The 14,626-nt window shown below is 38.1% G+C and overlaps 1 protein-coding gene across 4 annotated transcripts in view; it reads right to left on the bottom strand.

Moving 5' to 3' along the window:
* cnksr2a (connector enhancer of kinase suppressor of Ras 2a) overlaps positions 1–14,626 on the bottom strand; it is a 111,038-nt gene that overhangs the window by 64,901 nt on the left and 31,511 nt on the right. For all 4 annotated transcript variants that reach the window (XM_085173274.1, XM_085173275.1, XM_085173276.1 and 1 more), the window contains exons 4-6: positions 5,677–5,764; positions 5,228–5,269; positions 1,510–1,629 (exon numbers count right to left, since the gene is read on the bottom strand). In XM_085173274.1, coding sequence (XP_085029400.1) covers positions 1,510–1,629; positions 5,228–5,269; positions 5,677–5,764 — 250 coding nt within the window. The remainder of the gene's footprint in view (positions 1–1,509; positions 1,630–5,227; positions 5,270–5,676; positions 5,765–14,626) is intronic.

Below are 14,626 nucleotides of genomic sequence, written 5' to 3'. Positions count from 1 at the left end.
TTTGAAGTTGAATATGACAGATTTAATGCATACCAACAGTACGTCTTCAGGCAGTAAATTATGATCTCATAAAGAAAAGGTTTCGCCTGTTAACTTCTGACGAGGTCTACTTGTGAAGTGAAAACTATTCCAGGTAAAGAACTCATTAGGCTGGTTAAGATATTATCAATAATCTAAGTTAAATCTGATTTATAGTTTGGTGATTTCTGTTATGTTCTACTCTAGAGGAAAATGTTAAAAATTTTAATAAACTAAACCAAAGCCAAAAGCCAAAGTCCCTCCTTTGCTAGGCTACACTCCACTCAGTAGCCAACACACTGTGACCACTCACAGCTGAGACAAATCATTTTCTCCAAAGTGAACGGTTAAATTGTTAAACCTGAAAATAACAGGAAGGTGGAACAGCACTTTGACTGATCAATCATTAACACTCATTGATCTGCCAAAAAATTACTGATATGACTAGAAAATATGGTAACATGGAGACCTAACCTCCACATTATCTACAACTAGCATAAGATAAGCTAACAAGTTTTGTCATGCTAGCTAAGCTAACTGCAGGTTTGTAGTTTTTCAGTGACCATCGCAGTCATGGCCAACAGTTTTGGCAATTACAAAAAATGTTTTTTGTCACTTCAGTATTTATGGAGATTATTTGTTCTATATTTTTCTATGATGTAGTGCATATCATATACATTCAGTTCAAAGTTTGTTAAAGACTTTTATATGCAAATAAACCAAACACACACAAAGAGCCAGTATTTACAGAGTTGACTCTTCTTCATAACTGTATCTGCAGTTGATCACACTTTTTGGACTTCAGCTTGTACGCTCACTTTTTAAGGACAAACTGTAGATTTTTGATTGAATTATTAAGATCCAATAAAATGTTAAATTTCATGATCTCTAAGCCACTTTGATGGAAAATGGACAGGTCATTCCCAAATTGCCCCTGGATCGCTGGAAGATGATCTTTAAGAATGTTTTCAGTATGATCAATGGAAACATAGTTTGGAAACTGATGAAATGCTTAGGATTGTTCACTATATCACAGAAACATGTAAAAATATTGTAGCAAAAATGAAAAACTCAGTGTTGAATACCAAGCAGGTGTTAGTTTCAACTGAATCCAAAAGCATAAAATAGCTTGTTTAATTATTGAACTAGAAATGACTCATTTGTGGCTCCTTACTCTCAAGTATGATGGCAGGTCTGTCATGCATGCAAGCATATGTGTTATATCAAATCAATTAATATTTTGAGTCGTTCATAGTAATTGCTTTCGTTTTTCAAAAATTAAACACAAAATCATGTTTTACTGTGTTCGTTATTTCTACAAAAAAAAATAAAAAGAAAGAAAAGAAAAGAAAACAATGCTTGTATTTCTTCTTTGTCTGAGCCTACAAAGGCCGGACACAGCATGACTTAACACAATAAGATTCACACGCTGCATGAATAAACAGAAGGGTGGATCTTGGGCTGTTAAACCCAGACAAACAGAGTGATTACCAGGCCTTCAGAGGGCTTGATGTTGGTGAGGTGAACCAGCTCGAGGTGGGCTGACTGCGAAACCAGCGGGTCCGATGACACACACACAATGTGTTCGCACACCTCCGACAGAGTCTTACACTACAGAAAAGGAGGATAAAACAGGGACAAACGGGGCTTTTATTTAGACAACAAAGAACAAGCCATGTCTTCTAGCTGTCACAATTAGACTATATTTCTAAGAAACCTCTTAGCCTTGTGCCTCAGCAGCTTCTCCTGCTGTTGCTTTTTCTATTGTAACTTTACCCAGGAAAAGAAACAGGTGGATATTTTTGCAGATCTGCTTCTAAACCAAGTGAGAATGATTTGTTGCATATGCATTTTCTTTTGCTATTTACTTATTTACGTTATTTAGCTTATTTTCTTTCTGTTTTGTGAAAATTGGACAAAACTTTGAGCAATGCAGGCACAAAAAGACCAAGAGCCATGATGTCTTTGTTCATGTGCTTGCCTGCTTGCAGAAGATAAGTAAACCTAAAAAAAGAGAGTTATTTATTTTACCCCTGTGCAATACATCCCTGCAGTGCTCCAGTGGCCTCCTGATTTTGAGTTTGATTAAGGTTTGATTTTGGGCAAAGAGCCACTACAAGGTTGGTTCACATTAATCACAAAGATAGCTTTGGCTTCACTTTCCAGATATCTGTGAAATAATTGTCTCCAACCAAATATAATGGGGATTATTTTGCTGCCCACAACACTGAAAAATTGCATCTTAACAAACTTTAAGAGCAACATTTCTTTTCCTGGCAGACACAATGAGACTCCATTCAAAATGTTGTCAATAGTTTCAGACATGATTTCCCTAAAAAAAGAAAGTAGCTGCAAGAAAAAGTGCTGAGCGGATGTTTTGGATAATATCTGGCAGAGACTCCCAAACATTTTCACGAACATTTATAAAAGAAACCACAGACGGTGAACTCTTGGTAGGCATCATATTATGGATTTTCACTCCCCAAGAATCTGATCTGTAAAAAAACGAGTGTCCATCTTATACTTTGTGTGTCATTTTGCTGCGTTAATCTAACTGAGGGCAGCCATGCTGGCAGCAGAGTACTCTTAATTATGTCTAAATGAATCAGACTCATCGGTCTTCCTCACAGCCGACATGTCAATTTGTCATAACAGGGAAAGCCCGGGTGAACCTAATAGCACTAACAATGGCTCTGTTCCAGCAATTAGCAAAGCAGAGTTTGACAAATCAGAAGTGTGCTGTGAAAAGGGTCAATTAAACTTTAGCTGCCACCCAATCTTGGGACATGCTGATCTACAGTAATTGGGCTGCTTTGCAGATACTGAATGCTGCTAACGTTTTCAAATATAATTAATGTAATTTTTAAACATCTGAGCAAGGCAAACAAAATTTTAGAACCAAAGCCCAAGGTGGGACAAGTATACCCAACAGCAACTGCAAAGAAAGATAGAAGAAAGTAATTTGGTAATGAAGCAGTAAAACTTTAACAGTAGGTGAATTATATGATTCCCACAGGCACTGATTCTTCAAGGTGCTGGAAACATCTGCAGAGACTTGAATGTCCTCACAAAAACTACCATCACTGGTCTGAACCACTGATACAAGACAGAATGAATCCATACTTTGATTATGTTCATGCCAAATTATGACCCTAACATTCGAAAGCCGCAGCATAATCAAGACTCATCAGGTCAGGCAACATCTATTGCCCATACTCTCATTTGTACTCAGTGAGCATACAGCTGGCTTTGGCTGAGGTGGTAGAATGGGTTGTTTGCCAATCAAAAGGTCGGTGGATTGATCCTGAACTTTTCCACTACATGGGCAGGATACTGAACCATGATTTGGCCCCAATCCATCTAGGTGTGGTGTGTGTATAATAGCTGTATAATAACTACATGAATAAGCAGTTATAAATGTACCTAATATGTGTATGTGTGTTTAGAGTTTGAAAAGAATCTCTAATACTGTAGTTAAATTCAGTATCAACATCAAAACAATCAATTTAGCTCGTTCAGAGTATTAGATTCAGAAAGAGTAGATCATTTCAATTTCTCTAATTATGTGACTCCAAAGCTCACAGTATATTTACAGTTGGACTTGAGTCAGAACAGTGTTATTTTCATTCTGCCAGTGTCGTGTAAATGCAGTATTAAGGATGAAGCTGAAGCCAGGAGGCAGCTGGCAGCTTGACTGAACTAAAGCTCAACTAAGCCTTGTTCTTCCCATAAAAATACAACAAGCTGTACTTCTGAAACATACAAATCAACTTTAAATAACAAAACATTAAATTGCTTTAAATTAAACAGGAGATTTTTTTTCTTCCACCACATTTTTTTTTGTTACTATTTCAGTCACTTCAAGTCTTCAGTTTTTCATTTTACATATTTTACATGTTGGGTAAAACAATATATTAAGATTCTTGTAAGAACTATTAGGTTAAAGTTATTTAACATAGCATTGTGCAATAATACAGGACCTGTTTGAGGCTTGGTTTTACTCTCAAATTTAGAATTAGGTTTAAATGAGAGTCGGTACAAAGGTTATGCACTTAGCTGTGATGGTCAAACTTTGGATAAAATGACTGAATATGAATTAATGTCAATAAATATCTTCACCAAAATATGTGTACGTGTGCCCCTCCCTCTACATACAGAGTAGAGCAGTCATCCGCCGCTGCAGGAGAAATTCTGGTAACATAACTGTGTTCAGCTAAAGTAATGGAAACCATTAATCTAACCATCCTCAGATTTAGCATTGCACCAATTCATGTCCGTAAAATATACCCAAAAAGTAGGAAGTAGATTGGAAAGACAGTTTTTGAAATGAGAGGAGGGACATACAAACCAAAATGCAAATATTTAGGTGTTTTTAATTATGTTTTGCCGGTTGTCTGCCTGGATTAGTTCACAAGTTATGCTTCATTAACTAAAGTCTTAGAGTATAGCAAATACTTAAAATGTATTTGTGTAGGAGCGCTTCCTGAAATCAAGACATGTGAACTTGATGGGGGAAAAAAATTGAAATGACATCCAGTGAACAACATGACATAACAGTCTCTGGAAGCCACATCAGCCAGTTGAGGGCTGGATTCAAACTTGCACCAAAAATTTAAGCTGTTCAGGTGTGCTCTTAGTTTTATTGAACAGTAGATGTATAAAAAGAGGTTTACAAATGGGCACTTTCTTTTAAACAGTAGGTTTAAGTGAAATTTTAGCAATCAAAACCTAGATAAAGCTTTCTATGGCAATGGAGTGTTTTTTAGGTTAAACATGACCATTGTCATAAGACTAAAGCTTTAACTTTAAAAGCTCCTTAATCACTAATTTAAGAGTAGTGCCTTAAATATGGAAAAATGAACTTTGTTATGTAAGTATTCTGTGGCGACAGTCACACAGGAGGTTACTGTTTCAGGTGATGTTAATATTCTTTTGAACATTTTACAGAGATTCACTAGCAGTTTCCTACTGTTTCAAATCTTTACACTTGGCTAAGCTGACAGTCCAGGCTATAGCTCCATAAAAGAAAAAAAAAGTGATGTTGCCGATTGTCTCTGGCAGGGAGTTTGTGAAGCATTTGCTTCTGTGTTTGTGTGTGTGTTTTATCAGCAGTTATGAGGGGGATGTGGAAAGAAAAAAAAGAAAAACAGGATGCTGCCCATCAACACAAAGTAAATAAGCGACAGCTGGCCGAGGAAGCAGAACTCACCACATGAAGGATTTTGTTCTCCGTCTCAAACACCGTACAGTCCTACGGGACAAGAGAAATTTAATGTAGCGCAAGCAGTACATCCTGTCTTGCAAACACTCACCATCTCATGCTGCACATGCTGCTACACTACCTCCGTATACAGTCTAGGGCTCACATTACTGTACCCCTACCGCTGACAAATAAAAACACGCCCACACAAACAGACACACTTATCTTTTATTTATATACACACACCAGTCATACATAAGACAGACTGTAAAGGACATAAATAGCAAAGAATTGACTCTCGCTCAAGGATGCAGAGGCTGAGGCTGCTGCATCACACCCACACAGACACACCGCTCTTTAGGGATATGGCACAGCAGCTACCCTCTGCCGCACACTTCAAGTGGCGGGGAATAAGAGCTATAAGCCTTCAAAACACACACACAAACAATTCCACACACCTGCTGTACAATGGTGGTGAGCTCCAGGCAGAGCTGAATGACATTATTTCGGGTTACTGAGTAGTCTGCCACTGCAGCAAAGGGAGACCTGGGGGGGAAAGATAACACAGCAGTATGTCTTATAATGTTCCTGCAGCATTAGATGATGTGCAGAGGAGATGGACAGGAGCATTGTTACGGGGAGGGGAGGGAGACACGCCACAAACTAGACTCAAACACAGACACGCATGTAAGAATCCCTTTAATTAGTGAGAGAGAGGGAGTTGCTTTAAAACACAATGGTAAATGAATCTGTGCACTCGGTGAACATAAAGCACAACCAAAAATCTGTGAGGCTCGAGCTGCTGCTAATCGCAGTTATTTTCATTATTGACTAATCAATTATTATTATTATTTTTAAATGTAACTGGAGTTTGTTTGGTCTGTTAACCATCAGTAAATAATAAAATCTAATAAAATCTATAATTACAAGAGGCTACAATGATGTAGTTTATTGAATCGAAAATTGAAAAGGCCTTTTTTAAATTGACTAATTGATTAACAATGTCATCTATAATATGTGGGGGGGGGGGGGGATTTTAAAGTTAGTTTTTGGTGTAAAACAATAATTATTTTGGATTTTGGCCGACTGCAATATTATTATTATTTATTACTATGAATAAATGCAATGGATAAAAAAAGGTGTAAAAGCAAAACAAAAAAAACACTGGGCACTATTCAGGCTTATGTGCAACCCTGTGCTCTAATGCACATGCTGTTACATGAAACTGGCCAGACAAGAGACAGGAAATTCTTTTACATTGGAAAAAATATTTTGCAAAGTGGGAAACTAACAACAGTTTTTAAGATCAAAATATGTGTAGTGTTATGTTTAATATGTAAAATTAAAAGTTATCAAATGACCCTTTTTAAGAATCGTAGAATCACATACATTATATTTTTTTAAACATAATTGATTACTTGGCATCAATGCATTTGCCATACAATGAGAAGCTGAACAACCAAAACTGGCACACAGGTAGATTTTATGTCCCTGAAGGTTCTTTATCTTTATCTCATAGCAACCACCTACCAATGGGCTAAAATGACCCATTTTATGTACTTTTACTCATTTATATGTTTATCATTTTCATTTCATGAAAACTACATATAATTATAATGCCTTGCCTTAAAACTTGAATATCTTGATAAATTAGGACATCACCTAACAGTGGACTATAATGGAATCGATATAGTAGAGTGGGACACAAGTATTGCAGGAGACCCACAAAAATGTGCTAATTTTTATGCAGTCATCCTCATGTTAATCTTGTATTTATTTATATACACAAGATCTAATTGAAAATGTTTAAAAAAAAAAATAAAAAAAAAAGCTTCAAAGTAAATTGGAATACAAAGTACAATGTTTACATCTAAAATGTAGGGAGCAAAAGTTCCCTGGGGCTGGTGCCACCCCATGCCCCCACTCTGTACATACCTGTTAACTTTACGACAATGAAAGTAATTATTACCTTACAAATTTGTAAGGAGAGTATGTTGTTTTTCCTTTTTGTTGTGTTTGTTTGGAGCAAATAAGGAAAAAGAAGAACAAAAAGAAGAGTTTTATTGTGATGTGGTGGCTTCATCTTTGGTACAGGTTCACAACCGTACTCACAACGTTTCCACTTTATTGATTATTCTTCAAAGGTGAATTGATTGTTTTGTTTGTTGAATATCAGAAATGGTAAGATACACTGACCACATGTTGCCATCTGTCTCAGAGTGGTTTTCAAATCTTAATTCAGCCAGTCCTCATTTCCCCGCCTCAGTCTCCATCTCTTCGTTACTGAACGAATCAAAATCAGCACCAGTCCTTTCTTCTTGTTGGCAGCCAGTAGGCTTGTATGTGTCCTGGCTTGTTAGATAGTGGTACAGCTTGAAGGCTTGCTGGTAATTAAATCCACCAAATCTAAAACCAAATCGTTTTGCCAGGACAAGCAGCAGAGAAAAGTGGCAAAGTATCATATTTATGAAGCTCAAAACAGAATGTCTGTTTTTTTGGCTCAATTAACCCATTACCAATTGGCAATTACTGACTTTGTGCCGCACGACAACCATCAATGCTCCATCACTTCATAGTATTAAAAAAAAATCATTAAATCTATATTTAAAAAGCCAAATTGTTTATGCAAATACTATCCTGTTATCTTGTATGTAATTCACTACTACTGTCAGAAGGACAGGGTTATGCACTGTTAAGCTGTTATAAAAATTATGATATAGAGGAGCTTTGGGAGTCTAGACTTGTTTAATTTATATTTATAAAGATCAATTTTGGTGGTGCAGAGGTTTTAAGAAGTTGAAAACTGGAGCCATAAAGAGTTAATTTGTGGTTAGCTTCCTTAGAGGACTTACAAACACTGGTTTGGAAAACCATAAATGGATGCCTGGACTGAACGCTGGATAGGTGACATGGCAGAACATGTGGGGGTGGATTGTTGAAGCAGAGCTGAAGACTCCACCACTGTCATTGTCACTTCCCAAGGAACTGGCCTGCACATACTCTTGGCTTTTTAGATGGACATAACCAATTAGTTGCCATCTTGGTGTTTGAAACTAGACATGACGATCAAGTGGCATATCTGACAAAAACTGAGGGATGTTGCAGTTTCATAGTAAAACATGCCCTACTTTCTCATCTATTTCACTCTAGATTAAACCCTAATTTACAGAATAAATGAGTTGCAATCAGAGGAGTCACCCTCTGTTAAAGAACAATGCAGAATGAAGGCACTCCTGCATTGGTTTCACTTTGCAGAAGCTCTGTCATTTAGATGCAGTCTATGCTCAAACCTCATACTTAACTACAGCCATTAACCGAAACATACCCAATAATAAAAGAAAAGTTCAAGAACAGAAAAAAAAAGAGTTTGTTATTTGAATATGAATATGTCTCTGCTGCGAGTATGCAATCCAAACCACTGCAGGTAGGTTTCAGGGGACTGAACAGTAATGCACTTTCTCTAAAGAAAGAGGACACAGCAGCAGTGGACAAAAGACAGAAAGTGCGTTAGTGAACCAGGTAAATAGGCCATCTTGTTCTGAGTGCACCGATTTACACACCTTATAATGACTATTTCTCATTTCAGCTCAGGTTTTAGAAATAAACAAACAAAAAAAGCACAATTTAGACATGGATGTTCTTTCTTTTTTTAATCTGGTTTTGGTCTGAAAGAAATAAATTGTGCGAGATGAGCTATTAGGCCACTTTGGATTCATTAAGCTACTTTGCCACTGGCATTGTCAATTCCCAATGTCTCCCACATGTCTGTATGCTTGGTCATAGTTTCCACTAAAGTGTGCACACTCTGCTATCAAGTTTGTTTTTATAAAAACCTATTTTTTTTTTCCTGTGAGAGACGAGCTTCTAAAGCCCCTCTTTGTGCCAATACAATGTTTATAAATGAACCTCTTGTCACACTGAAGCATAATGGACTATTCAGGTATGGAGAAGGTGTTAACGATAAGGTACATGCTGCGGCTAATGGGGTGCTAATGACGGCACACACATACAGTGGGGCAAAAAAGTATTTAGTCAGCCACCGATTGTGCAAGTTCCCCCACTTAAAATGATGACAGAGGTCAGTAATTTGCACCAGAGGTACACTTCAACTGTGAGAGACAGGATGTGAAAAAAAAAAATCCATGAATTCACATGGTAGGATTTGTAAAGAATTTATTCGTAAATCAGGGTGGAAAATAAGTATTTGGTCACCTCAAACAAGGAAAATCCCTGGCTCTCACAGACCTGTAACGTCTTCTGTAAGAAGCTTTTCTGTCCCCCACTCGTTACCTGTATGAATGGCACCTGTTTGACCTCATCATCTGTATAAAAGACACCTGTCCACAGCCTCAACCAGTCAGACTCCAAACTCCGCCATGGCCAAGACCAAAGAGCTTTCGAAGGACACCAGGAAAAGAATTGTAGACCTGCACCAGACTGGGAAGAGTGAATCTACAATAGGCAAGCAGCTTGGTGTGAAAAAATCAACTGTGAGAGCAATCATCAGAAAATGGAAGACATACAAGACCACTGATAATCTCCCTCGATCTGGGGCTCCACGCAAGATCTCATCCCGTGGGGTCAAAATGATCATGAGAACGGTGAGCAAAGATCCCAGAACCACACGGGGGGACCTGGTGAATGACCTGCAGAGAGCTGGGACCAAAGTAACAAAGGTCACCATCAGTAACACACTACAACGGCAGGGAATCAAATCCCGCAGTGCCAGACGTGTTCCGCTGCTGAAGCCAGTGCATGTCCAGGCCCGTCTGAAGTTTGCCAGAGAGCACATGGATGATACAGCAGAGGATTGGGAGAATGTCATGTGGTCAGATGAAACCAAAGTAGAACTTTTTGGTATAAACTCAACTCGTCGTGTTTGGAGGAAGAAGAATACTGAGTTGCATCCCAAGAACACCATACCTACTGTGAAGCATGGGGGTGGAAACATCATGCTATGGGGCTGTTTTTCTGCCAAGGGGACAGGACGACTGATCCGTGTTAAGGACAGAATGAATGGGGCCAAGTATCGTGAGATTTTGAGCCAAAACCTCCTTCCATCAGTGAGAACTTTGAAGATGAAACGAGACTGGGTCTTCCAACATGACAATGATCCAAAACACACCGCCCGGGCAACAAAGGAGTGGCTCCGTAAGAAGCATTTGAAAGTCCTGGAGTGGCCTAGCCAGTCTCCAGACCTCAACCCCATAGAAAATCTGTGGCGGGAGTTGAAAGTCCGTGTTGCTCGGCGACAGCCCCAAAACATCACTGCTCTTGAGAAGATCTGCATGGAGGAATGGGCCAAAATACCAGCTACTGTGTGTGCAAACCTGGTAAAGACCTATAGTAAACGTTTGACCTCTGTTATTGCCAACAAAGGTTATGTTACAAAGTATTGAGTTGTATTTTTGTTATTGACCAAATACTTATTTTCCACCCTGATTTACGAATAAATTCTTTACAAATCCTACCATGTGAATTCATGGATTTTTTTTTCACATTCTGTCTCCCACAGTTGAAGTGTACCTCTGGTGCAAATTACTGACCTCTGTCATCATTTTAAGTGGGGGAACTTGCACAATCGGTGGCTGACTAAATACTTTTTTGCCCCACTGTACATCCACATACACAGAGAGACAAATCCAAGGAGCGTACAGTACTATAAATGTTAGTGCACATTGATGACATATGGGTTGCACGTACAACGTAATGAAGTGAACGGAAAAATGCACACTTCCTTCATTGTTCTAAAGACCCAGATTAAAATTCGGCCACAGCCTCTAGTGTATGATTTATCTGTGGTGTGTGTGATTTGGGTCATCAGTATTGAGGCTGAGTGCTATATATATATGCAAGACCTAAGGCTATGCAGACTGTTTGCTAACCACCAGGCCCCAGTCCTCAAACAACAGTTTTTACCCCAAATAGAGTCTATGATGATGCTACAGTGTAGGGTACCTCGAGTTTACTAAAACCCCAAAGGTCCAAAAAGCAAACAAAAAAAGATAAATGAGGCAAAGCCACATGGCCCAAATATGTTTGCATTACATCCATAAATCTTTGCATGAAGACATCCCTCGTCCTTCTGAGGAATTTGCGGTAGAATTCCAATGTTTTTAAGTTTTCTTTCATGTTTGAAAATCCAGTTACAACTGTCTATACATTAATAGCTACATTGTAAACACTTGGTACTAAGGTGTAGTACAGATAAAGATAAAATGTGCAGCCTTTATTTGTAGTCCAACCTTCCAAACTTACTATTCTTAAAGTCTAACTCCGTCATATCTCAAAAGACTAACAGGATATAGACATTTTTAAACTCAGTTTAAATAGATCTTCCTAAGGATGCTGACCTCAGAGCTAGCTGCAAATAAATGTAAGTAATAAAAAAAAAACACACAAAAAAGGATGATGCTTTTGACTCCAGGATGCGCCTGAGAATCATCAGTTTTGAAAATAATCCAGTTATAGTTTTCTGGATCTGGATTCACTGCAAACTAGAACTGCTAGAAGCTAATTTGGCAAACTTTCAAAAGTGAAGTAAATATAGGGTAAACTAAAATGGACATCTCTATAGCCCGTAGCTTGACAGACTGAATCTAGCATTCCTCCTGTTTATATCACCCAAAGCATTTTATACTCTTATCATTTATATTTCTACAAGAAACTTTCTTTTCTGTCTTCATTTCATTTCAGAAAGACTTTTCCCTTATTTTCCTCTATGAATTTGAATTTGTCATTTAACCTTCAATGTTTGATTGCACCTGTCTGTTTTTTGAAGGATGCTTTTATTTAGTATGCAGGCCATCTTTGAGTGGTTTTGTTTCCTTATGCTAAACCACACTAGGGAATACTCTGGTAGGACACTGTGACACAACCAGAATTAACCAACAGATTGAAACTGCCATCTTGTTGCCTTTGAAATTATGATTTAGAAGACAGGAGCCAGCCATCCATAATAAGTTGGTCCCCTTAAAGTGAATTTAGTGTTCAAAATAAGACAGCAATTAGATGGAATTAGTTTAATTCAATTTTCAATTCACTTCAATTTTATTAATAGCACCAAATAACAACAATAGTCACCTTAAGATGATTTATATTGCAACATACAGACCCTACAATAATACAGAAAACCCCAAAAATCAGAAAACCCCTATGAGCGAACGCTTGGCAACAGTGGGAAGGAAAAACTCCCTTTTAACAGGAAGAAACCTCCAACATACACAGGCTCAGAGAGGTGCGTAGATCTGCCAAAGCTGGTTGAGGGTGAAGGGAGGAAGAATTAATTTGCTGTTAGTGTAAACCGAAACTGAAGGTGTTCAAATTGGCAGTTACATGCAGTCTGTTTCCATCTACATCCACAGAAATTCACATTTATTACTTACGTTCCAGAGTCTAGCCAGAACGTCATAGGTTTTAACAAATATTCAAAAATTCCTCTACAATGACACTGTTTAGGGATCTGTTTTTACATACAACTATAACCAAAATACAATCAGATGGCAACCAACCAGCTGAAACAAGTCCCCGATTCCAAAGAGACGCATCACAGATGAGATGTGCTCACCGACTCAACTGACTGAGATTGTTTGCAATTAGTCTAGAAATCATATGGAAATAACTATTGAAGCCCTGTCAATCTGACTGAAAGAACTGGGCAACCAGCTGATCACTGCAGCTATTGCAGAGAAATTCAATGCAACCACCAGATTTTCCTAGTCACACTGAGGTTGCCATCCATATTTCACTGTAGTGTACCTTAACCACTAGTTTCACCGAATGTGTATTCCCTAATTGGTTGTTAATTGGTTGCTGTGTCAAATATGTTGAAATGTGAAAATGACTGCAAAGAGATAATGCAAAGAGATTTTTGGTGCTGTACCAAAAACTGTGAAGCAGTGAAAGTGTGAGAAGCACAATGCAGATGAGGAGGTTTTTGGTGCAGCATCCTCTTTGAGACATAGTTCAGCCAAGGATCACCAACTAGTTGGATATTACATATTGTTTCCTTAGTGACGTGTGGATTTGCAGAGGTCACTGACCATTTCTAGGCCTGTGTGACAGAGGCATTAGCCTATGTAATGGGATGTAGTGCTTCTGGGATTTTTGCAAGTGACTTTATTTTTTAAGTTAATCACTTCTACCCTTTTGTGATTAATTGACTGTGAGCTTGTTGTAAGGTCACAGACCCCATCAGTAGCAAAGCGCTCCTATTGGTGACACTAATAACTCAAATAAAAGGCAATTTCTGGCCTTTCAGATATATAGTCTATATTAAATCATAAACTGAGGATTCCTCTCTGCCATACTGCTATTGTTGTGTGTGACACAATGACTGCGTACCACAGAGGTGAGCAGTGTGATTTGTCTTAAAATGCCTCTGCTTGTCCATCTACAAAGCTAACGACTGTATTTTTTTTGCTGCATGCTACATCATGCAACGTCATCATCATGTTTGTCCTCCAGAACTCAAGAGCCATAAATCTGCTAAGAAATCACAGAAAGAAAAGTGCTCCTTGTAACAAGACAGACCTTGCCTGACAATCCGTGTGATTTGAAATTCTCTCCTATATCATAATAAATGTATAGGATTTTTTGGTTACACTATAAACATGACCTGCATATAGATTATTTGGCATGTATTTAACAGCTCCAACCCAGCAACACACCCCATACCTCTAAGTCTCCTTATTCACGAAACTGGCAAAAAATAAATAAATAAATAAATACATTTGAAACACTTGAACTGATGCTGTTTTTTTTGTTTTTGCTTGTTTTTTTAAAATCTATCGGGAAAATATTTCGCATTTAAAATGCAGTTTCCTGGGCCACGTTATAAATTCATAGGGAGGAGCTTTCAAATGTGCGTTTAAAAGAAACCGAAATCGATCAAGGCAGGTAAAGATTATGCCTGGAAGGGGAAAGTAAACATATATGGAGTCATCAGGGGCAGCAAAAAGATTGTGTGTACTCTACCCGCTCTGTTATTTTATACATGAAAAGGTTGCAAAATGTCTTTTTAAGTCATTTTGAGAGAAGCTGCTGCACATTTGCAATCTAAGCGCTGAACCACTGCTGCACTTTTCCCCCGTCCCCGAGAGGTCTAATAAGCAGCAATCAGAAGGAGATGAAAGTTCATTTTTAACACATTTTAAACCAATTTGCTTCTATTGCGCACCTTATAAGATGAAGCCATCCTGCCGTTACAAATTCAGGGCAGCTTTTAGCCTGATGTGCTCACCTTTTCCACATTGTTAGGATCCCCTAATGAATTCATTACTTTCAGTAACCAAAAAGGTCTGACTTCAGTAACAAAATAAACTTATTCTGCTCACACATTTCTTCTCTCCTGACTGTAAAGATCAATTTTATAAGATGTTATTTCATCAAAATAAAGCTTTAGTGGGA

The sequence above is a fragment of the Neolamprologus multifasciatus genome, chromosome 9, assembly GCF_963576455.1.
Source record: "Neolamprologus multifasciatus chromosome 9, fNeoMul1.2, whole genome shotgun sequence".
Lineage (NCBI taxonomy): Eukaryota > Metazoa > Chordata > Actinopteri > Cichliformes > Cichlidae > Neolamprologus > Neolamprologus multifasciatus.
This window is presented reverse-complemented; position numbering and strand designations above follow the sequence as displayed.